Genomic DNA, 27,181 nt, shown 5'->3' on the forward strand with positions numbered 1-27,181 from the left:
CACGCTAAGTGGTGAGCGGGGTGGCTCACCACTTGGGCCAATCACACTAGAGTGTGACTTGAGTTGACAAGGCAACTCAGTCCAGGGTGCTTAAAACGCCCTCCCGCACCCCCTGTGGTACCCAGACAGAATGGCACCACTTTGGAGGGCCTCTGTACAGAAGCCCGCCAAAAGTGGAACAAAGGGCTCGACCTTTGGTTTAGGAGTCACAGAGACAAACACAGACGCCATTTAAAAAAACGAGTTCTGGCAGAAAATACCAACCGATAGATTTATTTAAGATAAATAAACCAGTGGTATGTTAGAGATTAACGAGAAAGAGTATTAACCTCCAACAATGGGAAGAATCCCACAGAGTTATATTCGGGGTCGAATATAACAAGTAGTTTCCACTGCCACTAGCCAAAACTCGACGAGGGGGGACGGGACAGTGCCCCCTCGACTAACAGACCCAGGAGTAATCGAAGTACCCCTACTAGTATGTCCACAATAGGATGGTTTGTACTAGTTCTGTTAGTAAATTTAGGTCTAGTAAAGCCAATGGTGACTTTACATGCCCGGGGAGACAGTAGTCAGACCGCGCGTATGGAGTCTATGGTGGGGATCCTCTAAGACGCCCCAGTGTTACGGCACGGAGGGTGCGGTGTAACACACATAGAAAAACATATGAGACCCTATGGAGTAAAAGACCCCATAGCCCATAGAACACATTGAAATTCAAAGGAATTACACACTCATGTCCAAGAGTGGGAGAAAAGAGCCTCACTCTTGGCAGGATGGAAAAAAAATCAAACTCCAGAAATCCAGCAAAGCTGCTGGGGGACTCACTAGGTTAGGTAATTCAGCCTAAACAGAGAATTCTCCCTAACACGGGGACACGACAAAACGATCTTACCAGGCCTTGGGTCAATCAGATCGCACAAGAGCAGGGGGGTTGGGGGGGGGGGGGGGAGTAGTGCTGACGGTGGGGGAGGATGGAGAAGTTCAGGACAAGGGAGAAAAACCAGAGTGAAGGCAGAGGGTGGTAAATAAGAGCAAGGGAGGGGAGTGTAGGGTTACAGATAGACCACAAGTGCAGGGGAGGCAAAAGGCAGTGCAGGATTACAGCTGGACAGACAGGTACCTGGGCCCGAATTCAGAGGGTGACAAGGTGACCAGTGCATGGAACAGGCAGGTGATCAGCAAGGGAGAGGAAGAGAGCCGGCAGGAGCAACAAGAAAGGTCTTGATTTGCTTCCGGAGATGGTTCAGCTCAAATTTCAGAGAGACAGGGAGGCTGTTCCAGAGGGAGGCCCCAGCCGAAGAATGATCTGCCCCCAACTCTTTGCTTGGAAAAGTGACTGACCCAGAAAGCCTTGTGGACAATGCAAAGGGTCTTGAATTGATCCTTAGTGCCACTGGGAGCCAGTGAAGGATTTCAGAGCTGGAGAGATTCGATCCCTGGGCTTAAGGCCAAGGACAAGTCTTGCAGTCCTGTCCTGGATGAGTTGTAGAGGACGGATAGTAGAGGCAGGAAGATTTAGAAAGAGGCTTTTGCAGTAGTCCAACCTAGAGAAGCAGAGCTCTGGAGACTGAGTTTCTGGGGGAAAGTAAGGAAGAGAAGATTACCTCTGAGGAGGTGCAGCTGGTAGTTTGACTTTTTAGAGATGTCTTAAAAACTGGTACCATAGGAAAACGTCAATCTCAATTAAAGGATTAACAACAAATCAATCTACAATATCGCAATGCTTATCAGTCATTGTGTACAATATTCAACTTAATCACAATCATCAAATAAATGTGTTAAATGTCTGTTAGAATCCGGAGTACAGCAGTCTCAACATGTTTGTTCTGTACAAATGTATGGAACATTCGTCAGGAGAAAGATTTTCATGGGCAAAAGCCTATTCAGAGGCTCCAATTGGAGAAAATGGAATCACATACAACCTTTGAAGGTTCTTGTGGGGGCACCTCACTTCGTGAATAAGGGAGGACTGTGCATCAGTCCTTAATTGCCGCAGCTTCAAGGTAAGTCAAAACTACAGTAGTAGGTGGGAGGTAGATCACAGTGTCATGTGTTAAAGTTGATTGTGCAGGCATCTGGGTTGTGTGTCATGGCGTGCTCCAGGTGTCGGCTCCTAGGGTGCTGCTGGAGTCTTAGCCTGTAGACCCTGAAGGTCAGTGGGCACTAGTCAGAGACACACAGGCGAATTGCTCAATTTGGTTTGTGGAGGCTCACTAGGGTAAATTGAAAATGCAGCAGCAGTCTAATTGCTGAGTGCCGGTCAAAAAGGAAACTGTGCTCTATCAGGAATTCCACGAATGCGAGAGCGTACGAGCCTGCGCCGCTTCCTCGACCATCAAGCTCATAATTGCAATTTACAGAAGGACAGAAGGAAGGTAATAATCTAGGTTTGAAAGTGGGTCTTCAAGGATGTTCAGAAGAGCAGTTTGTGCTTCTGGCCGTTCTGAAGCCAGACTGATGGTCATGGAGACAAACAGATTCAGTGCGAAGGTTAAGCTGGGAAAATGGCCAGCTTTTCCAGGAGTTTCCCCAGGAAAGGTGTGATGAAGATGAAAATTGGGCGATAGTTGGCCGGACAGGAGGAATCGGCAGAAGGTTTCTTAAGGGGGTGCACAAGGTAGTGCTTCAGAGTGGAGGGGAAGATTCCAGTGGCGAAAGGGTGATTGCAGAAATCAGCCAGGGCTGGAGCGAGGGTGCCAATGTGGTCCATGATGGTTTTGGAAGAACAGCGAAGAACCTGTTTTGACGAGACTTTCAAAGATCAGCCTGGTCTAGAAACGTCATAAGGCGTGAAGAAAGGAAGAGAAGGGAGGAGATGCGGCCGCAGGAAGGCCAGGAGAGTAGGAGGATGAAGAGGAGGAGAGGGTGGACAGGATGTCCTGAGTTTGTGATGAAATGAGAAGCGAGGGCCATGCAGAGGGCCTGGGAGGAGACAGGAGAAGTACAGAATGCATCAGGTTTGGCCAGCTCCTTGCAGATTTTAAAGAATTTGGCCGAGTTGTTAAATGCCGCAGAGACGCAGGCTTGTTCATGCGCTCTCTTTTCTTACCAAGGACAGAATCTGTATTGCCTTTGGAGAAGGGGGCAGATCAGTTCGTCAGACGGTATACCCGTTGCCCTCCACGTCCTCTCAGCCACTCTACACTTGCGTTTAAGTGTGACAAGGTCTGAGTCGAACCAGGAGTGGAACTTGCATTTGGGCTTCAGGCGAATCCTCATGACCGGGGCAAGTACATCAAGAGTGCGAGGGATATAGCAAGAAGGTTAGAAAGGGCTGTTTTGGAGTGAATTAGCCAAAGGTGCAGATTTAGGAGAGAAAGTTGTGGCAAAAGCCTCAAATGACACGCTTCATGGGTCGGATCACCGAGAAGGTGGATGGCAGAGCTGGAGTAAGCTTGGCCTGTGGGGTAAAGAGAGCTTTGAGAGGAAAGGAGGTGGTGATCACTCCAGGAGAGAAGAGGGGTGAGGGTTAGACAGGGGGAGGTCTCAGAAGCTCCGAACATCCAAGATGTGCCCTGCAGAGTGAGTCGGGCCAGAGGGGTGAATAGCAATAGAGTCAGAGGTCGCAAAAGAGTACAGAAAGACAGGAAGCATCCAGGTGGATGTTGAGTTCTCAGATAAGGAGAAGTTACAAGGATGTAACACATGCTACACACCATGCTATACACCCATCGGGACAGTTTATTCTGGGTGCAGAGGGATCTTGTAGCCATCAGGGAGGAGAGTGTCAAAACACTTCCTGCATCTTCCTCAAACACTTGTGTTAGGCAAGAATTGATGTAGTAACCCTGTGGGAAGCTACAACAACCTTGGCCTTTTAGTAATAGGTAACCCACCTATTGGTATAGGCCTGTACTACACAAGTTGGTAGTGTGACTGAGCAGTCAGCCTTATCTCAAGAGGGGTAAATGTGAGGTGTCACATCGAAATCCACTAATACAAGTATCCAAATAACACTCAAAGTTTTCAAGTAAAATATTTAACAGTCAGTTTTAAATAATTCTTTAAATAGGTCAATGTGCATCAATACAAATGGACTTCAAAATACTTTCTCAGAATCAAGGCATGCAAGTAGAGACTCTTTAGAGATGCTTCATACACACTTCCTACACCCAGAAGGGACTTCAATAACTAGGACAGTATTGGCATTTATATATCACTTTTGCACTTGGTAAATTCTGAGGTTGGTGGAAAGGTAAGGAAAAAGGAAGGAATAAGGTTAAATAAACCGGTTCTCAGATCATGTGATCACTGTTTAAATCTCCCAATGAAGTCTAGATAAAAACCTTTCCCAGAAATGTTGGTTTAAAACCAATGCATCACCTATGAGGGACAGTAAGAATCAAAGTCAATGGAATAGAAGTCTGCAGGGAGCCAGGCCAACCAAAGTGTATGGAGCTGTGGCGCTTAGATACCAAAATGTGTTGCAAAGTTGGAGAGTTTGTTGTATCAAAAAAAAAAATCACTGTAAGGTCACAAGCTGTTACACTTGTGAAAGTTTAGAGCCGAGATGAACTCTAGAAAACGCAGCTATTGCAAGTCACAACTGAGGAGAGCAAGCTGGCTCCTTTCTGGTTAAAGCGATGCAGATCCTGCGTTCCTGGGCCTCAGTCGTGGGGACAAGAGGGGGGATGTCTGGGGACTCCTGCGGCAGCAAATCGATGGTCGGCAGCAACTACAGGCTCTTTTCAGATCAGTGGCACTTTGCGGTTTCAGCGCTTGTTAAATAGCACCACTGCGGATCTTGGACACTGGTTGGGCTTCTTTTACTGCTTGTGTCCCGGTGAGGTCACTGAAGCCTGGGTCGTCCTGCTTCGGGAGGGTCCTCAGGAGACTCTGCAGCTTTTTGACAGCTTATAGATGTTGCACTCTACTATGGATTTCTCGATCCCTGGCACTCGGTGCCAGCAGCAGCAAAGTAGTACAGCTAGGTGGGGAAGGTCTTCCAGCAAAGTTCGCCTCAGGGTTAGTTGCTTCCACTAACCCAGGGGTAGAAGTACTCCTTTCCTGGAGCTTCTCTTGTCGATTAGAAAAAGGAGTTTCAGCACAGTAGCAGCGTTTCACCAGGCAGTTAACTTGTCCAGGAGGATGCAGCAAGCTTTGTTCACGGTTTCTTCGTCGGGATGTCCTCTTCCCAGTGGACGACTGTCTTCAATAAGGCGAGTGGGGTTTGGGTGGACATTTCCCTTTCTGAGAATGCCTTTCCCTTTCCTCTTTGTTCCCTGGGTCTTTTGTCAGTTTATTTCTTCAGCTATGGAGAGGGCTCCATTTAGGTTTTGTCCCGTTTGCAGGGCCTAATTCCCTTGGAAGGATAAACACCATAAGTGTAACCAGTGTTTACCCCTCAATCACAAGTCGGTTTGTGAGGCTTGTAAGCGCCTGAAAACTTTGAAGGAGCGCCGTGTTAAGCGGTGGGCGGCCTACAGAATGTCGCAGGCCGAGTCAAGTTCTCCCGCTGCCACAACTGACGATTGTGACGAGGGCTTGAGTGAGGAACTAGCCTCAGATTCGGAAGCGATTGACATCTCGGTGGAGCACTCTCGCTCTGCGTGGTCTGTCCCTGGCCCCGCTAGGCAAGATCTAGTTCCTGATATGGGGAATGAACACCCCAGCGACAGACGCACATGTCCCCCCACTCCCACACTAAAGACAAAACCCCAGGAACATCTGACAGTCGAAGCAGTCCATAGCGCCAACGGGCACACCGAAAACTTCGGCCCTGCCCATCAGGGTTGACAGCCCTCCCCGCAACCGCAGGTGTGCCTTGCGACTGGGGCTACTAAATCAAAGGGCGCCCACCCCAATATCCACCATCCCGTCGAGAAGCATCGGAAGAAGGCGTCCACGGCCGAAAAGGCCGTCGGGCCCGGACTTCAGAACCTCCTGATGAAGCGGTTACTGAGAGCATCGCCAGGATCATTTCGGCGGAATCTCACAAGGTTCCAAGCTTTCATCGAAACCCAAGCACAAGGATTCGTCGAAACCCAAGGATAGGCCGAACAATTTACCGGAACCTACGGAGAGGCCTACAGACAAAAGGACACGCGGCAACCGTCGGAACCCCGAAAAGACTTTTCGGAAGCTCCGGAAGGGATTTCTTCAGCATTGAAGAAAAGATCAACGATTGCAGGCAGAAGATCCACTAGATGAGCCCTTTACACCCCTGGACAACTCTGGTTCATCTGTTTGGACCAGAGAAAAATGTGAAGGATGTATGGACAGGCTAAAGATTTGTGGAACTCAGAATTCCAAATCCAACATGTCTAGGAAGGAAACAGCCCCCCCCCCCTCCCTGTGGCTGAACTGCAAAAGGTCTTTGACCCTACTCAAGATGAGGAAGAGGAATACATTTATGACCTCACTGAGGAGGGTCGAAATGAAGATCCTTTTGACTCTGAGGCGGTCCATTTTAGACCCCACTGAGGGTTGTGGGGTAGACCCGGACTCCATTGATCCTCACCGTTGGCAGTCACCCACTCAAACTCTGGAACCGGATGCCTTGTGCCTGGACTCCCCTCCAACCCCCCCCCCGCGCGCCCCACTGGACGGGCCTCCCCGGTGGATGATCAAATGGCTTTCAATGCCATATTGAGGAAAGCAGCGTAACACTTCAACATTGCTACTCAGGGAGCCGTTCCAAAGGTTGACTTTGTGAGGGACATTTTGAAAGAAAAGCCTCCTACCAGCCAAGCTATTCCTCTACTAAATTAAGAGATTGGCCCCTTCTTTATTAACACCTGCACTTACTAGAGCAGTGAATCGAGGGTAGAGATGCTTTTTCGACCCTCCCACTGCCCCTCTACATCAGGGGTCATTCTACTCCAGATTCATTGGTTGTTACACTGACAGCTCCCAGAAACGACAGAAGCTCCCACGGCACCTGGACGGGTGACGCCGGGTAGAGTGGAACACAGGCGACAACCATGGAGACGGCGTCAACAAGCCAATCCCACCCAACATTCACTCACCCCGTAGTTGCTACCAGGTATCACAGTGTTGTAGAATTGTCAGCATATTGGCAATCACCAAACTAGCAGAGTTGTGGACATTGGCAGGTGCACTAGCCGTATGAGTGGGAAGGGAGGACAGGTGGGGTTGTGAGGGAGGCCGGTGGATGTGGGAGCGAGATGTGAAAGGGACCTTGAATAATGGACGGGCCCAGATCAGGACAGAGGCGCAGGGGTGCTCCCACACCCCATCTGGGGAGATTACGCAAGCACATGTCAATTCAGGATAGAGAACTAACCAATTCCACTATTTCCCCCTCTGCATACACCTCTCAAACTCCAAACCAAACAAACAATCAGAAACCTAGAGCACAACAAACCGCAAAAACCTCACTACATTGCAACAACAAAACAAAAATGACTAGCGGCCGCAAACACCCAAGTCCCAGCCAACGGACCCACCGGTCTGAGGCCGCCAACAGCACAAAACTGCTTTCTTGCACTTTTCCAGCTTGTTCCCACTAACTCGCCCTCCCTTCCTCTTTCAGAGCCGCCAGGGGACCACTCCGGTGGTGATAATGTTAAAGGACATTTGTACCGCGCACCAACATTAACATTCAGTCCAAGAATCCTCGCCTTTTAAGCAGGTTTCTCCCATTCATGCACAGCCTAGCTGTCACACAGCAGTGTGACTGTCCTGCAAGGACAGCCAGCCATCCAATTAGGACTGGGTGCATTCAGGTAACCAAGGGGACAAAGGAAAGAGGAGTTTCGGGCACCTCCCCGACTTCCTGACCTTCCAGACACACAGAAGCCTGGCAAAGGGGAATATTCATGAGCATGTGAATCCATGCCAGACACCATGCTGGAGAAGTGCAAAAACTATTAAACTTAGTCTAGAGATCACTAAACCTATAGCGGAGATTGGCAAAGTGTCCAGGGCAGGTAAGTAGATCAGAGTCAATTGCAAGCAAGTGCCATGGTAAGATCACAGTTCCACTGGAATGAATAGGAGAGAGTTAAAGGGCCATTTGGTCTAGTGGAGGGAAGACTGTATGGCCGCACATATGTGGATTCAAAGTAGTATTCCAAAAGTCTGAACATTAACCAAGGCACCAAAGGAAAAAGCAGCAGAGCAGGGTCTCCAATAGAAGAACTAGTTACTCTTACCTTGTAACGTTCTTTCGATGGGATGTTCCTCCGACGTATTCCTTATCTTAGATATAAATCCTTCAGCTTTGCTGGCCTCGGAAAATTTTTTCGCCAGAGGGCGCTGCGCGTCGATGATCGCCGAGTCGATGACCCTCGACGGCCTCCGTGCCGACGTCGACGTCATCCTGCCTATAAAGGCCGCGCGCAGCGTCCGTTGCTCAGTTCCGTTTTGTAGTCCCCAGTAATGTTTTTGGATTAGACTAATCACCTTGAAGGAGCATAGGCTGCAAACCCACAGGAAGTCATACTGCGGGGATGGATGGGAGGGTCGATAAGGAATACGTCGGAGGAACATCCCATCGAAAGAACGTTACAAGGTAAGAGTAACTAGTTCTTCGAAGGGATTGTGTCCTCCGACGTATTCCTTATCTTAGATAGACTCCCATAGCAGTGGTATTGTGACTGGAGGCGGGAGTAATAAAAGTTATGTTACCCTTCCAGAATGGACAGAGTGTAACACAGCCTTGCCGAATCTAGTTTCTTGACTAGAGGAGGAATCCAGGCTATAGAATTTGGTAAATGTATGTGCGGACGACCATGTGGCAGCCGCACATATATCTCGAATTGGCACCCCTCTTTGAAGGGCTGAGGATGTTGCGATACCCCTGGTAGAATGAGCCCTTAGATTTTGAGGAGGCTCCTTTCCTGCCAATTTGTAGCACTCCAGAATGGCTAAAATAATCCATCTGGAGATGGTTTGTTTTGTTATTGGAAGGCCCAACTTATGTCCTGCATAACCTACAAAGAGTTGGTCTGCTTGTCTGATCTTAGCCAATCTGCTGATATAGAAGCTCAAGGCTCGCTTAGGGTCCAGCCTGTGCAGTCTCTCTTCCTCCTTCCCCGGATGAGGAGGAGGGTAGAAAGAAGGTAATATAATCTTCTGAGTGATGTGAAACTCCGAGACTACCTTCGGGAGGAAGTTAGGCTTCACCTGAAGAACAACTTTGTCCTTGTAAAAGATTGTATGTGGAGGTTTACACGATAAGGCTTGCAACTCGCTAACCCTTCTAGCAGATGTCAATGCTATTAGCAAAACAGTTTTGAGGGTGAGAAGCTTCAATGAACAAGAGTGTAGTGGTTCAAAAGGGGCACCCTTTAGGAAGTTTAAAATTAGGTTTAAATCCCATAAGGGAACTTGAAAAGGTTTCGGGGGATAAACATTAGTTAATCCTTTTAGGTATTGTATTACCAATGGAATTTTGAAGTATGAAGGCTCCTCTGCAGTGCGCTTAAAGATTGATAGCGCTGCGAGATAGCCCTTAATTGTGCCAACCTGTAGGCCTGAATTAGCCAGGTAAAGTAAGAATGACAACACCATAGGTGTACCACAAGAAAAGGGTTCAATATTCTTTTCTCTGCACCAGCTGCAAAATTTGTTCCAACGGCAGCGGTATAGAGTTTTAGTTGCCGGCCTTCTGGCCGAAAGCAACACCTCCATAACATCATCCGGAAGGTCCCAATCCTTGTACCTCAACCTTTCAGACACCAAGCGTGAAGGTTGAGGGTCTTGATGGCTGGATGGAGAACCTGACCTTCCTTCTGCGAGAGAAGATCCTCTCTGTATGGCAGTCGAATTGGAGGGCAGATGGACATGTCTAGAAGGTCCGGGTACCACGTTCTCCTGGCCCAATCCGGGGCAATTAGGATCATGGTCTTCCGAAACCTTCTCAACCTCCTGATCATTTGAGGAATGACAGGGACCGGAGGGAACGCGTACAGAAGTGGGAACTCCCAGTCCACTACGAACGCATCTCCTAGAGCTCCTCTCGGGGGAAATTCCCTTGAGCAAAATCTGTCGCACTTCCTGTTGATACTGGTGGCGAACAGATCCACTTGAGGGGTTCCCCAAAGGGCGAAGATCTCTTGAAGGACTTCCTGAGCTATCTCCCACTCGTGAGAGACTGTGCTCTGCCTGCTCAGAGCGTCCGCTGTCAAGTTCTTCTCTCCGGCTAGGTGAATTGCCGATAGAGAGATTCCTTCCTGAATTGCCCAAAACCAGAGCTGCATCGCCTCTCTGCACAGTGGTAGTGAGCCTACGCCTCCTCTTTTGATGAGGTAGTGCATGGCCACTGTATTGTCCGTCATTATTAGGACGTTTCTTCCCCGTACAGACGGCAGAAAAGCCTTCAGCGCTAGTCTGATGGCTCTCAGCTCCAACAGGTTGATATGTAGTCTGGACTCCGATGGAGACCAACGACCGCTGATGGTCAAGTCGTTGGCGTGAGCTCCCCACCCCGTGAGTGAGGCATCCGTGACTACTGTTATCTCCGGCCATGGTTGCCAAAACATTTCTCCTTTCAGGATGTTCTCCCGACAGGCCCACCACTGAAGGTCTCGGGCTACTTTGACCGGGATCCGAAGGAGATCTGTCATCCTTCCTGAGAACTGTGACCACTGAGTTCTCAGTGCCCACTGGAGGGATCTCATTCTCAGGCGAGCCTCCGGCACGAGGAATATGCAGGATGCCATGAGGCCTAGCAACCTCAGAAAGTCGTAGGCTGGGAGATATTGGGCATTCTGAAATCTGATGACCATCTGCAGAATATCTCGAGCCCTCACCTCTGGTGGCAAGGCTTTTCCCAGGGAAGTGTCCAGGACTGCTCCAATGAATTGGAGTCTCTGTGATGGTATCATCTGTGACTTCTTTAAATTGAGGGAGAAGCCCAGCTTGTGAAGGAAGTGGCAAACATAATCCAGTTGTCTCTGAGCCTGTTCCGAAGATACAGCTCTGATCAACCAATCGTCTAGGTAAGGGTAGACATGAATCCCTTCCCTCCTTAGACTTGCAGCCACAACCGACATTAGCTTGGTAAAGACCCTCGGGGCGGAGGTTAGCCCAAATGGCAGAACTCGAAATTGATAATGAGAGCTGCCAATTGCGAACCTCAGGTATCTCCTGTGCCTGGGATGGATCGGCACATGGAAATAAGCGTCCTGGAGGTCTAGAGATACCAACCAGTCCTGAAGCTGGAGGGCCTGAAGGATCTGAGAGAGAGTCACCATCTTGAACTTGTCCTTTCGGAGGAATTTGTTCAATTCCCGTAAGTCTAAGATGGGTCTCAGTCCTCCGTCCTTCTTCGGTATTATGAAGTAGGGGGAGTACCAACCCTTGTTCCTTTCCGCTACAGGTACCAGTTCTATGGCACCTTTCTCTAGCAGGTCTAAAACCTCCTGCAAGAGGAGCGGATCTGGAAGCTTCAAAGGGTTGTTCCCCGGTGGATGACTCTGAGGGATATGTAGGAAGGGCAGGCAGTAACCTTGGGCCACTGTCTCCAGAGCCCAAGCATCTGACGTAATAGCCTGCCATTCCGTCAGATGGTGAGTTAACCTGCCCCCTACTGGTGTTCTGTGAGGGGAGACCTCAGAGTGGTTTTGAAGCGGCTGATGCAGTTGCCGAAGGTAAAGTGGCTCCTGCTCCTGCGGGTGCGGCTTTCTTTCCCCTACCCCGTCCACCACGGGTAAATCTTCCTTGGCCTCTTTGAGCCGGTCGTCCCCTGCCCCTTCCATATGAGGAATAGTAACGAAAGGACCGTCCTCTCCACGATGATCCCGAAGGACGAAAGGTATTCTGACGGATAGCAGCTCCCAATGACTTGGCTGCTGCCTTGGACGTTTGCAGTTTCTCCAAACTGTCATCCGCCTTCTTTCCAAAGAGGGTAGAACCGTCAAAGGGCATATTCAAAAGCCTGGTCTGCACGTCAGAGGCAAAACCAGACTTCCTCAACCACGCATGCCTGCGGATTGTGGTACTTGCCGCCATGGCCCTGCTAATACTGTCAGCAGAATCTAGGCCAGTTTGTAGGGTCTCGCACATCGCATCTTTACCATCCCTGATGATGTTTAAAAATGCGTCCCTTTCCTCTCCTTCTTGGAGGCAGTCAGCCGCTGATGAAGCGCACTCCCAAAGGGTGTGGCTGAACCTAGCGAGCGTACAGGTCGCGTTAATAGACTTTAACGCCATGCTACAGGCAGAAAAAACCTTCTTAGCCATGGCATCATACTTTTTGTCATCCCTATCCTGCGGAGCAGTGGGGTATGCAGATGTGCTGCCTGATGAGGTTGCAGCCTGTACAACCAAGCTCTCAGGAGTAGGGTGTTTTGACAAATATTCAGGGTCAGAACTAGCCACCCTGTATTTTGTTGACAGTTTTTTATTTACTGCCGGGATAATTTCTGGCGTTTCCCAGTTTGTCAAAATCCTTCTCTGTAGAGCAGAGTGAAATGGAACCACAGGATCCTCCTGTGGGCCCTTGTCCAGTATGTCAGTGAGGTCATCCTGCTGAAAGGCAGGAGAAGGTGCAGACCAACCCATAAATTCTATGATTCTAGACATCAGAGCTCTATATGGAGTCTCCGCATGTTCTCCTGGGTCTGGTTTGATAAATTCTGCTTCAGGAGAAGTGTCCAAGCCACTAGCTTCCTGAAGTGCATCCTGAAGATTTTTTAATCTTCCTTCCTCAGAGGCGAAAGTCTCTGGCTCTGGTGATGTGGTCCTCTGTAAATCAATATCTTGGTCTGAATCCTCCCTTTCCTCAAAAATCGAGGTTAAAGGGGGATACATTGGTTTTTGGAATGGTATAAACCCCATTTCCAATGCAGAAGGAGCCATCATCACAGGCCTTGAAAACGTCGATGTCGTCGACACCGACGTGAAAGTACTCGAAGGCGCCGTGAAAAGCGTCGAGAAATGTGTACTAGGCCTCGAAGAACTCGAAAGGATCGGAGTCCTGCTCGAGAACGACGTCGACGTTCTCGGCGTCGAGTCGGAGGTCTTTTGTCTAACCGTTGGCTGTGGAGTAGCCGTGGTTCTTTCCTTCACCGGCGTCGATATCGGCGTCGACGTCGGCGTCGACTCGATCGACTGATGCGCCGATGGATCCTTCGACAACGGCGTCGATGGCGCCGACCTCTGTTTCGAAGGAGTTTTCGACGATGGCGTCGATGATGCTTTATCTCCCGATGGCTCGAGGCGCTTTCGGGTTGACTTTTCCGCCGGGTACTGCGACTCGCGGCGTTTAGATTTTTTGGGTTTTTTACCCGGGGTATCACCCTCAGCTGTCTTCGAGGGGGACGAGGCCGCTTTCTCGAAGACGCTTAGCATCTTTTTCCTGAATTCCTCCCACTCAGCTTGCGAGCTGCGTTTTGTGGGGCAATGAACTCTCTCAGGAGAACTCGACGAAGATGACGAAGGGGATCTCCTACGTCTCTTCTTCGAGTGTCTCGATGTCGACGAGTGGTGGGAGCCACTTCGTGATCTAGATCGAGAGTGTTTTTTATGGTGAGGAGACGAACGTCTCGACTCTACCGAAGAAGCTTTCGAGGAAGTTAAAGTTGACCTACCTCTCTCGAGCTTCCCCCTACGCTCCTTCAAGGCTTTCGCCGTCATGGAAAGGCATTCCTCACACTCCGAACTCTGGTGCGTGATTCCCAGACACCACAAACAGACCCTGTGAGGGTCCGTCAACGACATTTTCTTCCCGCAGTCTCGGCACTTTTTGAAACCGGACCGAGGGGTCGTCGGGTCGGAGGAGGATGCCATCGATATCGAGGTAAATAGTAGTTATTATATACGTTATCTTGACGAGAACTGAGCAACGGTGTTCCGAGGCACAACGAAGCGCGGAAAAACGGAACTGAGCAACGGACGCTGCGCGCGGCCTTTATAGGCAGGATGACGTCGACGTCGGCACGGAGGCCGTCGAGGGTCATCGACTCGGCGATCATCGACGCGCAGCGCCCTCTGGCGAAAAAATTTTCCGAGGCCAGCAAAGCTGAAGGATTTATATCTAAGATAAGGAATACGTCGGAGGACACAATCCCTTCGAAGTCAAGCTTCTCCATCCAAAAATGTCTACCACAGACTGAAACACCTGCAGGTTGAGTAACTAAAAAAACCGCCTACCCAGGAACCTAGATAGGTATACATTTCAGCAGTTTGTCTGTTCCAGCAACTTGAAACAACCAGGTGAGTGAAGGACTTATCCACAGGTGCCATTTGCAGTATTTGATTGTCTGGGACTTGCACCCTGGGCCAACGAAGATTCCAGCAAGTGAAGAAAGGAACGGAGGACCACTACCAAGGATGTGGGAGCAAACAATCTGGTCAGTGTTGCTTCAGATAGACCAGGGAACCCGAAAAGCAGGGTGAACAAAAAAAGCACCACATCAGCAAACTGTTTCACGACTGGTGGCAGCCACAGTCATCGGAAGGTGACTTTTGGCAGGTAACGTTGAGGCTTCAACCACCTTCTACAGAGATCTACAGTGGTGAACTGTAAGATTATGTAAGGTGGGGACAGTAAAACTGTCCAGAAACTGTTCTAGTGAGGAAAGTCGATTTAGCAGATGAGGGGAACAGTGGGAGACGTCAAGGGCACAGACCGGACCTCCTGATGCAGAAAACACAAACCAGCATAAGCCTAAGTTACTGTATCAAGCCAGTATGGCCAGGCAAGGGTTAAAAACTGCATAAATGGCAGAAAGCACAGAAAAATACTTGCTCCTCGTTGCACAACATGAGACCAAGCGTGCAACTGGGGCAAGACAAAGCCTAAATACTGTTGCACAAAGGTGGTGGACAAAGGCTTGCCAGCCAATCAGTAAAAGGGGTTCGGGTCAAATTACCAGCCATATTGGCCATTCAGTAGGGCTGCCATCTAGCCTTAGTCACACCCAAGGGAAGTGGAATAGATAGTTCATGGATCTAAACTGGCCTAAAACAGTTGGGACCAATATGGAGGCTACCATTGTGGGTTAACGGAGCACAAATAAACAGAACTGCAATTTTAAGTCGACCTTGTGCTCACCTAGAGAGACATGGGGAAGCTGAGGCACCCCTGGGAATGGATGACTGAGGCAACCCAATATCGGACCTTGCAGAAGGCAAAAAGATGTGATGGCAAGCAAACTTCAGGAATCGTACCCCCTCTAGCCAACAAATCAATCGTAGAACTAAACACAAAATAGTGGGGAAAACATTTGAGGTGCTCCAAAACAGACCTTAGAAACCCCTAAATATCAATTCTGACTTAACACCATCACAAAACGTAATACAATCCAGTTGTGTATTTGCAGTTAGAATGCGTGTGGCTGGAAGTGGTTCAAACAGTTTGCTAGTACTAATAGTCAGAAGGACCAATCAGTTTCCCAAATAAGCTGAAGGCTCAACCCCAAAAAGACAAAACAGGCTAAAAAAACAAAACAAAATGATTGGGGGTCCTTAGAAACTTTAGAGGGAAAGTTGCTAAGAGAAATCTTTCCTAAAACCCACCTCTTAAAAATGTTATGCTATTGCTTTATTTGACAGCATTTAATTGCTGTGTAAGTGTTGAGAACTATGTGTAGATAGTATGCATTATATAGTATTCTTAATATTTACCAGTATGTTCAGACTTAAAATAGAATATTTTTATAAATTGGTGTGGATTCTCCATTAGCTAGCTCTTTAGGTGGTAATTGTTCCTATATAACAAAACCCTGATCCACATCAGCCTTATTGATCAGCCTACACTAACAAGGGTATTTGGTAACACCAAGAGTGAAAAGACTGCTCAACCACTAGGTTTGCTAATCACACCTACAAGTGAATGTATTTAGCAGAAATACCAACAGGGAACCTAGCAGAACAACCCAAGCACTAATGCACTTATGAACTTTATTGTAGCCCTACAAATATGAACTACGCTAACCGTCTAGGAAATGCCATTGCTTGCTAATCCTACACATCTGGAATTCCCTGTGCATAAAGATGTACCAAGGAATGTACTAGCACATATTATTGGCTAATGCCAACTATCTGGAAATGTTTTAGTAGAACTTCCTATCGGGAAATCAATTTAGCAGAACTACAGACGGAGGACATTGCTAGCACCTATACAGTAACGACTTGAGTTTTGGGACAGTTCTGCCTGTCTCTACCCGTCAATCTTCACCAAAGCAATTTGACCCAACAAGACAGAGGGAGGACCTTAGCCTAACAGCCCAAACCCTAAGTAGATAACACCCCTCAACAGGCACTGGAAGCGCAACAGTAACAAGGTCCCCCTGGAACGCACAGACACCTAAACACACCACTATGCCAATGCTTTACTCTTACCAACAAACAGAATGCAGCAAAACCCCTCAATTGATATCAGCCAAGCTGCACATACTTCCACATTCACCTCAACAGTCTCAAGAATGCAGCTATACCCCTCAAAATCAGCCCAGATACGGACTCATTCTCAAACACCAGCGCCACCAGAAGGGAGATACCCAATTCCTTTTGGTCTTGCTGCACACATTCTAATGATCGCTATCACACCTGGCAGTAGTATGCAGCTACACACCTCTTGTTGCACACTGGCTGCACACATACAGAGTGCTCCCATGCACGTTTTACTACATTACTCTCTACATTGACCTGAACCGCAGTCCCAGAGGGTGTTCAACCCACAGCGCTTTTGAATCAATGTTAAAAGGCAATATACAAACACCCAAAAACATCCACCATACCAGTGGTAGTTCTACAAATCCCTCCCGTTATGTGATCTTTAAAGGGATTAAGATAAAAAAAAAGTTCAATCGCATATACATAACAAAAACCTTTACATTTCAAGCATATTTAGAAAATTACTCTTAATATACCAAACTAATATAATGCTTCTCCGACTAACATTTACCACTTGTGTGAATGTGGGGGCTTGGGGGCCTGGGAGAAGGGGATTTTCGCCCAATACGAGTAGGATTATAAAAACCACCACATGAGCAAGGGCAAAGGTTACTTAGATATGAGGGAGAATGGGAGGTCGAAGACCAATGCATAAGTGCTAGTATGAGCAAATCAAAATAAAAAAAGCACACTGGCAACAATTCTCACCTGTCCTTGTATATAGTATCCTTGAGAAGCCGGGTAGGAGATCTGGGAGGGGATCATCATCACCTGAGAACCTGCTTGGTAGACATGAGCCGGAGGCACTGCCCGGGCAGAAGTTGTACTCTGAACTCTGGAAGCGCTGGTCGGAGGCTGGGCTCTGCTCTGGTAAAAATGCTTAATAGAAAGAACAATCACTTTAGTCCATAGAGGCTACAAGAGTGAAAACAAGGGTAAATTCTGGAGCAAAAAGCCCAAATGAATAACCTGCAGTTTTGAAGCAAAACCTGAAATGTGTATTTTAGCTAATGTAACATAAACAGCGTAAAATCCTCTAAGAAATGCTAGGTGTATCTATACTCTATAAACCCCTGCTACCATGAAGCTTAAGTGTTCAGGTCAAGAAGCTTAACTGTATGGGACAATGGAGTTAAAGGCAACAGATTAAAAAATACTTAATATGGGATGGAAGTAGCAGTTTTAAATTTGGGGGGGTATAGTTGAGTGGGAGGTTCAGGGCACAGCAAAACAAAGCAATACTTCGGGATTGCAGCAGGATGGTTGGCAATGCCAAATGGGCTGAACATTAGCTACAAATGTGCAGATTGTAATGATGGCTCAAGTAAGAGCCGGAGCCTCGGATGTATTCACTGATCAGTGGGCTGACAATCGAGGAGTTTCGGGACTATATTTGCCTTTAATAGAGTTATTGAAAGTGAACACGTCAAGAACATTCTAACACTTCCCCGTTTCATCAGCAATTCTACCCGTTTGTTATGAGATGTTTACTGACCAGACAAGATGTCTACTACTGAAACGAATTACATTGAATATGCATAAACGCCCAGAAGCTTAAAAAGTTACTAAGTGCCCACATCACTAATCTGGCAAATCCGTGTACCAAGGTATTAAGACAAAGAACCGTCATATTTGTCATACTACAAGGATGCACCCCTCAGTTGCCAGACTTCAGTTTTCAAAGTGGTAGGATGTCCCAGCAAGCAACACGCCATGGCCTCGCCACAAAGCGCTTAAATATTTCTGCACTATATGATAATTTCATTTTTTTTAAAACTTTTCTAAGGCGCTGAATTCAATCAGTGGAAGAGTGCATGTTTTAATTATTTTTACTGCATGCACTGTGGGAAAACTGCTTCAAGGTCACATTACGTACAGAAAACAGGGTGCTGGATTCTGCTTGAGATCATAGAACAAAAGCTATTCAAAAGAAATGGGAGGGGCTTCGGTGTGTGTAGCGTGTTAATGGAACGCAATAGCCTTTGATATGTCCCCACAAGGATGTGCACAAAACTACCAAACTAGTATGTCGCGCAAAAGGCCAGAGTGCTTTTTCACAAATCACAAGCCAACATACTGGTGCTGTGGTAGAATGCCACAAACCATACTTCAACTAGCAAAAAACTGTTCAGTCAAGGCTTAATGGGACAAGCCATATTACACAGCTTGGCACTCAAGTTCTTGTGCTTCGCTTTGGTTCTGTATTATTGAATGCCTACAAGTACCACAACACATGAATTGGTCTGGGAGTCAGGACAGACTGCTTTGAAAGGCAATCACCTAAGCTGCCTGGCCACAGATTTAAAAAAATTGCACTTTAGAAGTGTGGTGTGTATTGAGGTTTTTCCATGACTTATTCAGTCTGGTGAGGGGTTTTGAGATACCAACTTAGTCATGCAACCAGAATAAACTTCAGTCCCTGCCCAAACTCGCAATGGAAATTTAGCCGAGCAGTTAGGCTTTCACTCAGAGGGTGAACTTGGCGTAAAGCAGTTAACAAGATCAGCCTGCTATGTAACATAAGTCCCCAAATGTCAAGTACAATACTTCTAATTAAAAAATCAATCAAGTTCACAAACCCGCAAAGTAAAAATATTAACAAAAGAGCTACATTTTTGCAACACCGAAATGGGTTATATTCCATTTAAGAATTCAACAGTCATGGGCCAACAGAAAATGAAAGTAGGGGATGTTAGGACGGCTTTTCTGAAGTCCAACTAAGGGCTTGATAAAACCATTCAACTGAGCCAGTGCAAGACTCCACTCTTACTACAAGGCTGTACCACCCGAGTATATGGCAGCGTAGACAACAGCCAAGCTTACCTTAGGAGGGAGAGCAGGCTGTATGAATGTACAGGTAATATACCAAGGATTCAATAGAAACACTTCTAACCACAGGTATTTAAAAAAATATATAAAGCTTACTTATAAATACAAGTAGGCCAAGTTAAGTCATGGGTTAAGTGCTGGTCAGAGTCAAACACATTTATAAACAAAACAAAATGCCTGAAGGTATGCAGACCAAAGCATAAACTAGGGAATAATAGGGAAGTCAGACCTTAACATGCACATTTAGTATAGTCCACACCTATTCATGGGGAGTAAAACCAATCACTTTGATTACTTTCAGTAACACACTTGTGCATATAGTCCGACATCTAGTGCAAAACAACGAGTATTGCATCTTTGTATCGAAGATCGAAAGGGAAATCAACATGGGCATGACTGAAACACTATCCCTAACGTGGCGTGTAGTGTACCCAAAATCCTCCATGCGTCGAGGTCCCACCGGTAGTTTTTTTCTGCCGTGAGGGAGCCTTATAGTCTGCGTGAGTGAATACAGAAGAGAGAAGGTGCAAGAGATCTAGGTTCCTTCTACTTCAAGAGTGGAGGAAGGGTGGGAGCATGTGAATCGGAGCAGATACAATTATCAGAAATACTATTACGGTGAGTAATGCATGTCCTCCGATGCTTGTGGATCTGCTTAGAATCACATGCTGTGCATAAACAAGCAAGCAGTACCAAGTGGGGTGGTGGGATGTGTGGATGAACAGTAGCAAACAGATGTCTTGGCACTGCTTGTCCCACCTGAGAATCAGACCTAGAGCATGTGTCTAGGCTGTAGTGTTCTGTGAAAGTGTGCACAGAACTCCAGGTTGCTGCTTTGCAAATGGAATCTAGAGTAACATTTGCAACAAATTCTATGGTAGCCCCTGTGCCCAGAGTCAAGTGAGCTCTAGGTGTGAAGGGTAGATCTCTTGGCACGAGAGAAACAGTGATGCAATTTACGATTCACTTGGAAATCGATGGCTTAGAGACAGGGTCCCCTTCTCTACCAGCTGCCACTGATAGGAAGGTTTGTTTTTTAGTGGCTTTGTCTTTTCAGATAGTAAATTACCGCTCTCCTCATATCTAGTGTGTGGAGACTGCTTTCTGACAGGTTAGTATGGTTTTGGAAGCAGGTGGGCTCTTCTATGGACTGGGTTACATGGAAATATGAGATAAATTTGGGTACAAAGCGTGGGTGTGTTAGGTTATAGGTATTTAAACGGGGCAGTCACCAATGGAATTGTTACCCAGGCGCTCTGGAAAAAAGGGGTAGGGAGGAATGGGGCTGGGGGGCTTAGTAGGGTGAAGTGGGAGTAGGAAAGCGAGAGCAGTGGTGTCCTGTTGGCAACTTCATTTTGGTTTTCACCGTACACTGAGCTTGGGTGCGATAATCGGATCGAAGTCTGTCCCTGTGTGCTGTTAATGCGAGTTCTGCGTTTGTTGTTGAGGAGTGGTAAAGTACATGCGGTTTGCTGTGCGGAGAAGTGGTTGCGTTGGATTCTGTGTGAGAAACAAAAGAAAATTGAAATTTGTTCTATAGGGTTGCTATTGTGGTTCGTCTATCTGGTTGATGGGTGTGATTGTGGTTTGTCCGTCTGGTTGATGGGTGGGATGGCAGCTTTCTTCTGAGCTATTTGGAGGTTTGTGTACCCGGTTGAGGCAAGCATTGTTCCCCATCTTGGTGCTGTATATTTTACAGGGTTCTGCTCCCATCGTACCCATTTCCCTGCTGGTGATCTTTACCTACCTAAGTTTCCTCTGTGGATTAGAGGTTATGCCGACATGTCATCCTTACTCTTCCCTCCAGATTCCTCTATATTCATTCCTAGTGGGATCCTAACTACGTTCCCTTTTGGTATAGTGTTATGCGTGGAGAGGGTCCTTCCCCTCCCTCTAGTTATGGAAGCTAACTTAGAAAGATTGTGTGGATCGAGTTTTCGTTCCTTTGCGTATGTGCGCCCCAGTTGTTCCTTCTAGATATGGGGCAAAGGGCCAGGTTTTGCGTAGTTTCCTGAATAGAAGGCGTGTTGTGTATTTTTTTGGTAGCTCATTCCAGGCTTTTGGTGCAAGGTGAGAGAATGAGGATCCTCCTAGTTCTCATGTTGTAAGATTATGGTTCTAGGCGGATGTCGCGGCTTTACCTGAGCGATCTGGTTGGGCGGTAGATGACATGCATTATTAACTGTAATAGTATTTCTGATAATTGTATCTGCTTAGATTCACATGCTGTGCATACAGTCCGACATCTAATGGTAACCACAGAGTATTGCATCTTGTCTTTCGAGGTTCGAAAGAGGACATTGGCATAGGCGTGTCTGTAACACTATTCGTGCCATGTAGTGTGCCCAGAAATCTTCACTCGTCAAGGTCCTTCCGATTGTATTTTTTCTTCCGTGAGGTAACCTTATGACAATCGTGAGCAAGTACAGAAAGAAGTAGTAAGAAGTCTATGTTCCTTCCATCTGAGCGGGAAGGAAGTGTGGGCGCATGCGAATCTAAGCAGAAACAACCATCAGAAATGCTATTACGGTAAGTAATGCAGGTCTTCTGATGCTTGTTAATCTGCTTAGAATCGCATGCTGTGCAACGACTAGCGAGCAGTTCCCGGAGTTGGAAGTGGGATGTGAGAAGGAACAGTAGTAAAAATATGTCTTACTGCTGCTTGTCCCACCTGAGAATCAGACCTAGAGTGAATGTCTAGGCAATAGTGTTTTGTAAGTGTGTACAGATCTCCAGGTTGCCGCTTTGAAAATGGACTCGTGGAACAATGGCAATGAATGCTATGGAAGCCCCCATGCCCCTGAGAAGCGGGTGCTCTAGGCTTGAAGGGCAGTTCTCTCTTGGCAAGATTGTAGCAGAGTGATGCAGTTGACAATCCATTTAGCGATAGCCGACTTAGAGACAGGGTCCCCCTGCTCTACCAGCTGCGACTGAAACGAAAAACTGGTTTGTTTTCCTTAGTGGTTTAGTCCTATCCAGATAGTACATGACTGCCCTGCACACATCTAGTGTGTGCAGGCTTCTTTCTGCCATGTTATTAGGGTTCTGGAAGAATGTAGGCAGTTCTATAGACTGGTTCACATGGAACTTTGAAATGAATTAAGCGCAAACCTTGGGCGGGTGTGCGCAGAACCACCTCATCTGTGAATTGTGACAAAAAGGTCTAAATTAAAAAGGGCCTGTAGTTCACCAACTCTTCGTATGGAAGTGACTGCCACTCGGAAGGCTGTCTTGTGAGTGCTTTTAAGCATGCTTTGTGCATTGGTTCAAAATCGGAGAACCCATGAGTCTGGTTAGCACCACATTAAGGTCCCATTGGGAGACAGATTGTAAATGGGAGGATACATTCTCTTAACCCCTTCCATAAAAGCTTTAAAATAACTGGGATTATACACCAAGACACTTTCTGCTGGGACGTAGTGTAGGATGAAAGTGCAGATAGGTGAACCTTCAGGGAGTTTAATACAAGACGTGAGTCCAGCAGGTGAGTCAGGTATAACACAATATGTGTAGAGGACCATTCAATGAGATTGATGTCCTTGGTATTCCGCCATATGACAAAGTGCTTCCATTTATTGGAGTAGCAATGTCTAGTGTTACGATTACTTGCCTCCGAGTATATCCATGCATCTATGGGGAAGCTGGAGGTGCCCAAACTATTTCAGGAGCCAGGCCGCTAAGTTGAGAGTTTGCAGGCATGGATGGAGCGTTTCCCCCGTCTTGAGACATGTTGTAAGGGCAAGGCAGCTTCATCAGAGGAAAGAAACGTTTCCATCAGATGGGAGAACCAGGGTGGCGTGCCCTTAATGGGGCCACCAAAATCATGGTAACTGGTTCCTGGTGCATCTTGTGCACAATCTTGTTGCGTAGGGGATTTGGGGGGAAAACGTGTTGACAAATCTCCTTGAGCATGTTATCCAGAGACCGTTCCCCTTGAATTGGTTCCAAGGGTACCTGCAGGCGTAATCTGGGCGTTGTGGGTTTTCCAGAGTTGCAAAAAAGTGGATCTCTGGGAAACCCCATTCTGCGAAAGCGTTGGAGACGATGTCTTAGTGTAGTCATTCGTATTCCAAGGACAGTGGGAGGTCTCGGCTGAGCACGTCTGCCAGAAGATGGTGTTTCCCCTGGAACGTATTCAGACATAAAAACTTTGTGTTTGAGAGCCCACGTCCAAATGTTCTGAGATAGTTTTGATCGCCCTGGAGAATGAGCGCAATGAGAATGAATTGTTCCGGTAGAACATGGCTGTGCTGCTGTCCATGAGAGAACCAACACTGCCATTCCCTGTAGCTGCGTCTGAAAGGCTTTCAGTGCTTTGAACACTGCTAGTGGTTCCAACGGGTTGATGTGGTTGGAAGCTACCGCTGGCAGCCAAACCCTGTGTGCCATCTGAGGAAGATGGTGAGTCTCCACCCGTGAGGCATGCGTCCGTCGTGAGAGTGGTTTCTACTGCGGGGGTGGTGAAGGGTTTTGCCCTTCAAGAGGTTTTCCCTCGACCACCACTTCAGAGAGCACGAGGGCTACCGAGACAACCACTAAATCATCCCATAGTCCTCTGGACTGACCATTGGCTCTTAAGCCACTCTTGCATGGTACACCTGCGCAAACAGGTGAGGAACCAAGTAAATGCAGGATGTCATCATACCTAGCAGTAGCATGGCCTTGCGTACCGTCACCTCGCGACCATATATATTCTGACGGATTTGAAACAGTAGGTTTATAACCCTCTCGTTGGGAGGGGAAGACAAGCCCGTCTTTTGTCCGAATAAGAGCCCCAAGAAACTGCTCGATTTGGCTGGGGTCGAGGCTGGATTTCTTCTAGTTTATGGAGAATCACAGACTGTATAAAAGATTGACCGTCCTTTGAGTATTTGCTAGGCATGTTTCATAGGAGTCCCCTGTTATGAGCCAGTCAAGGTAACGATTAACTGGGATGGATTGTCTGCGCAGGTGAGCCTCTGCCACTATCTTTTTAAATACCCCAGGGGCTGAGGCAATGCCGAAGGGAAGGACTTTGAACTGATAGTGCTTGCATTCCATCATGAACCTTCGGTACTCTGTGTGCCAGCAACATTGAAATATGAACGTATGCATCTTTCATGTCCAATGTTGCCATGTAATTCCCATTCAGAAGAGGAATTACTTCTTGCAGCATCACCATACAAAACATTTGGGGATTTCACAAACTAGTTCGCGGGACGCAAATCTAGAACAGGGCGCAAGGTTACATTGTTCCCACGACCGGGGAGGCATGGAGGGGACCCGGACTCTAGTCATTTTTAGCCAGCGGACAGGGAGGCACCAGGGGTGGCATTGCAATCCCTTCCATTTCCCCCGACCTTGCCCTGTGGGAGGGCAAGTATTGGGGGTGTTGGAACATTGTCCCGAGGACCAATTGGTCCCTGAGCCGTGCTGATTATGGGAGAACATTGATGGGATTGGGAGCGAAAGGAGCAGCGAGAGCATCCCCCTCTTTGCTGAAAAGGTCGAATTAGTTTCTCCACCCTGGGATTAACAGCTCTAGTCTGTGAGGGTGTCTATAAAGAGGGGGCTATACGCCTCTTGATGGAATTGAGAATGGGAATAGATTGGCTAGCCGGAGGCTTCTCTTAAAATTGACCTCCACAAAATAGGAGTCTAACAGCCTCCTGTGTGGCTATTTGGAAGTGCTTTGCTGCCTTCCTAAGAATGACATTAAACACCATTTGGTCGTCCACAGGAGAGGACTGACACACAGGGGGAGACGATGGAGAATCAAGACCAATGGCATCATGTTCTGGGGTTGGAGTCCGGGTTAACAATGGTGGGTTCTCACCAACAGGTCGTCATCTCCCCAATTCGGGGTGTGATCATGAGTATCATCGAAAAGGTTATTCGCCCTGTGCATAAGGGTCAGGAGGCACCTCTTCAGGGTCTGAAGGATCAGATACCTCCTAATGGAGTCTGTGGTCCTCTGGTATTTAGTTACTTTGGGTACCACATAAGGGATCTCGAGTTTGTTTGGGTGGTAAACCTCTATAAAAATCTACAAATATCTCAAGCCTTTTCATACACTTCTCAAATTTCTCTGTAGTCCAATTAGATGACCCAGAAGTGTCTAAAGGGGGAAGTATCCTTTATAGGATCCTGCAGTCTAAAACATTGAGCTCTTTCACCGAGAGTCATAGACAAAACTGGGGACTATAAAGTCATGATGCTCTTTGGGCGTTCTGGTGTCTTTCGGTGTAATTTTGGGCCTATCCTGCCCTTCCGGGTGGTCAGATACATGTTTTGACATATCTTTGCGTTTATCAGGCGCTGAGAAACTTTGCAAGGCTTTCGCTTATGCTCGGCATTATGGGAATGTGTTTAGGCTGAGCGGGAGGCTGCGTCGAAACATTTGGCACGACCGAAATTTTCTTAAGCGTCGGCACGCTCTTAGAAGGCACATCAATGTGGGATTTGGTGCCGGTGCCCTTAGTTACAGAGTGCCGGACGCATGCCGCTGATGCGGTTGTGGGGAGGGCTGCCGATCATGCGAATCGGTGGGTGTTGCAGAGGAACCAGACACAAGTTAGCACCATTGATCGCTTAGAGTGAGACCAAAGCGGTACCAGGGGTTGTGTGTTTATTCCCATGTGATGTGGGTGTGTCCTCATCGCTGGGGTGTAACCTCCCCATAGCATGACTTTCGTTATACCTATCGGGGCCAGAGAGGGACGGCTTGGAATGGGGCCGTTGTCAGGTCAATGGCGTCCGTATCGGAGCCATGGTCGATGAGTACGTCTGCCAGAAGATGAGTTCCCCTGGAACATGTTGTGCGAGGAACATAGTGTTTGAGTGCCCACTTCTAGATGTTCTGAGAGTCTGGACCCTAAAGAGTGAGTGTTCCCTCGTTTGTTCCAGTGGTACATGGCTCTGGTACTGTCTGTGAGGACTAGAATGTCTTCCCTTGAAAGTGTCTGGAAAGCCCTCAGGGACTTCAACACTGCTAGCAGTTCCAATAGGTTGATGTGATTGGACGCTACTGCTGGAGACCGTCTGCGCTGTCTGTTGAAGGTGTGCCCCCCACCTCGACAGATGCGGCTATGGTTTGAGTGGCCTCTACTGCTCTGGAGTTGATGTTTTTTCACTACAGAAGGTTCTCCCTTGACCACCACTGCAGAGACTGAATGAGGGCTGTCGAGACAACCTCTAGATCGCCCCACTGGCCTAACCACTGGCTCGAGAGAAACTCTTGCATGGGGGCGCATGCGCAGACGAGCGTGAGGCACTAGTAGGACGCAGAAAGCCATCATCCCCAGCAGCCTCAAGGGCTTACATGCGGTCGCCTGGTGACTGGCTACATAGTGAGAATTCTCAGAAATGTGACAATTCCATTCTACCTTAGAGTCTCCAAGATCTTTTTGTTGGACTTTAGGACTTTTGATTTCTAACCTTGTGAGAGCAAGACCCCGCCCCCCACCACCCACTCATTTATTTTCCTGTGATTTGGACTCTGTTTCATTTGACTTTGGAGTCTGACAAACTCCATAGACATCTTTACATTGTGACAAAGCACCTTCAGTGCATAGGCACAGGCAAGTCTTAGATTTCCCAAAGTTTTAAATTGCGTCTCTTGGTGAAACTATTGTTTTCAAGAGCAGTGAAGTGAAATTGACATTACTTTCATTTTGTAACTTTCTAGACCCAGCACACACTGGCTTACAATACGGTGCGGGAGGGGTTACTTAGTATCCTTGTCTAACTTCCTACAATTAATGGCTGGTGGCAGTGGTTTACTTTTTCCTACCATTATGTGTTTTTACAGCGGGCTGCAATTGCAGCTGCAGTAAGACACCCATGGGTGCCCATTTCGTCAAAATGGCCCTGGTTGTCTTTTTCCACGATTTCTTGTTGGAAAGGTCCTTCTTGAGATTTACTCTGCACGCCAAACCAGGTTTGGTCCCTTTGTTAGTTTTGTCTTTGGCAGGATTCACGAGTGAAGCACGCCTCTGGCTCCAGCATGTCTCGGAAGGCACAAAGCGGGGGAGGTGCCCGAAACATCCTGTGCTTAAGTCTC

The 27,181-nt window shown here is 47.6% G+C and overlaps 1 protein-coding gene across 11 annotated transcripts in view; it reads right to left on the reverse strand.

The window, feature by feature from the left end:
* The window catches only part of EIF4G1 (eukaryotic translation initiation factor 4 gamma 1), a 1,670,216-nt gene that overhangs the window by 856,877 nt on the left and 786,158 nt on the right, over window positions 1-27,181 (reverse strand). For all 11 annotated transcript variants that reach the window (XM_069618798.1, XM_069618805.1, XM_069618804.1 and 8 more), the window contains one exon: window positions 17,020-17,190. In XM_069618798.1, the coding sequence (XP_069474899.1) occupies window positions 17,020-17,190 (171 nt within the window). The remainder of the gene's footprint in view (window positions 1-17,019; window positions 17,191-27,181) is intronic.

Source organism: Ambystoma mexicanum, chromosome 10 (assembly GCF_040938575.1).
Source record: "Ambystoma mexicanum isolate Mex_15411 chromosome 10, UKY_AmexF1_1, whole genome shotgun sequence".
NCBI lineage: Eukaryota > Metazoa > Chordata > Amphibia > Caudata > Ambystomatidae > Ambystoma > Ambystoma mexicanum.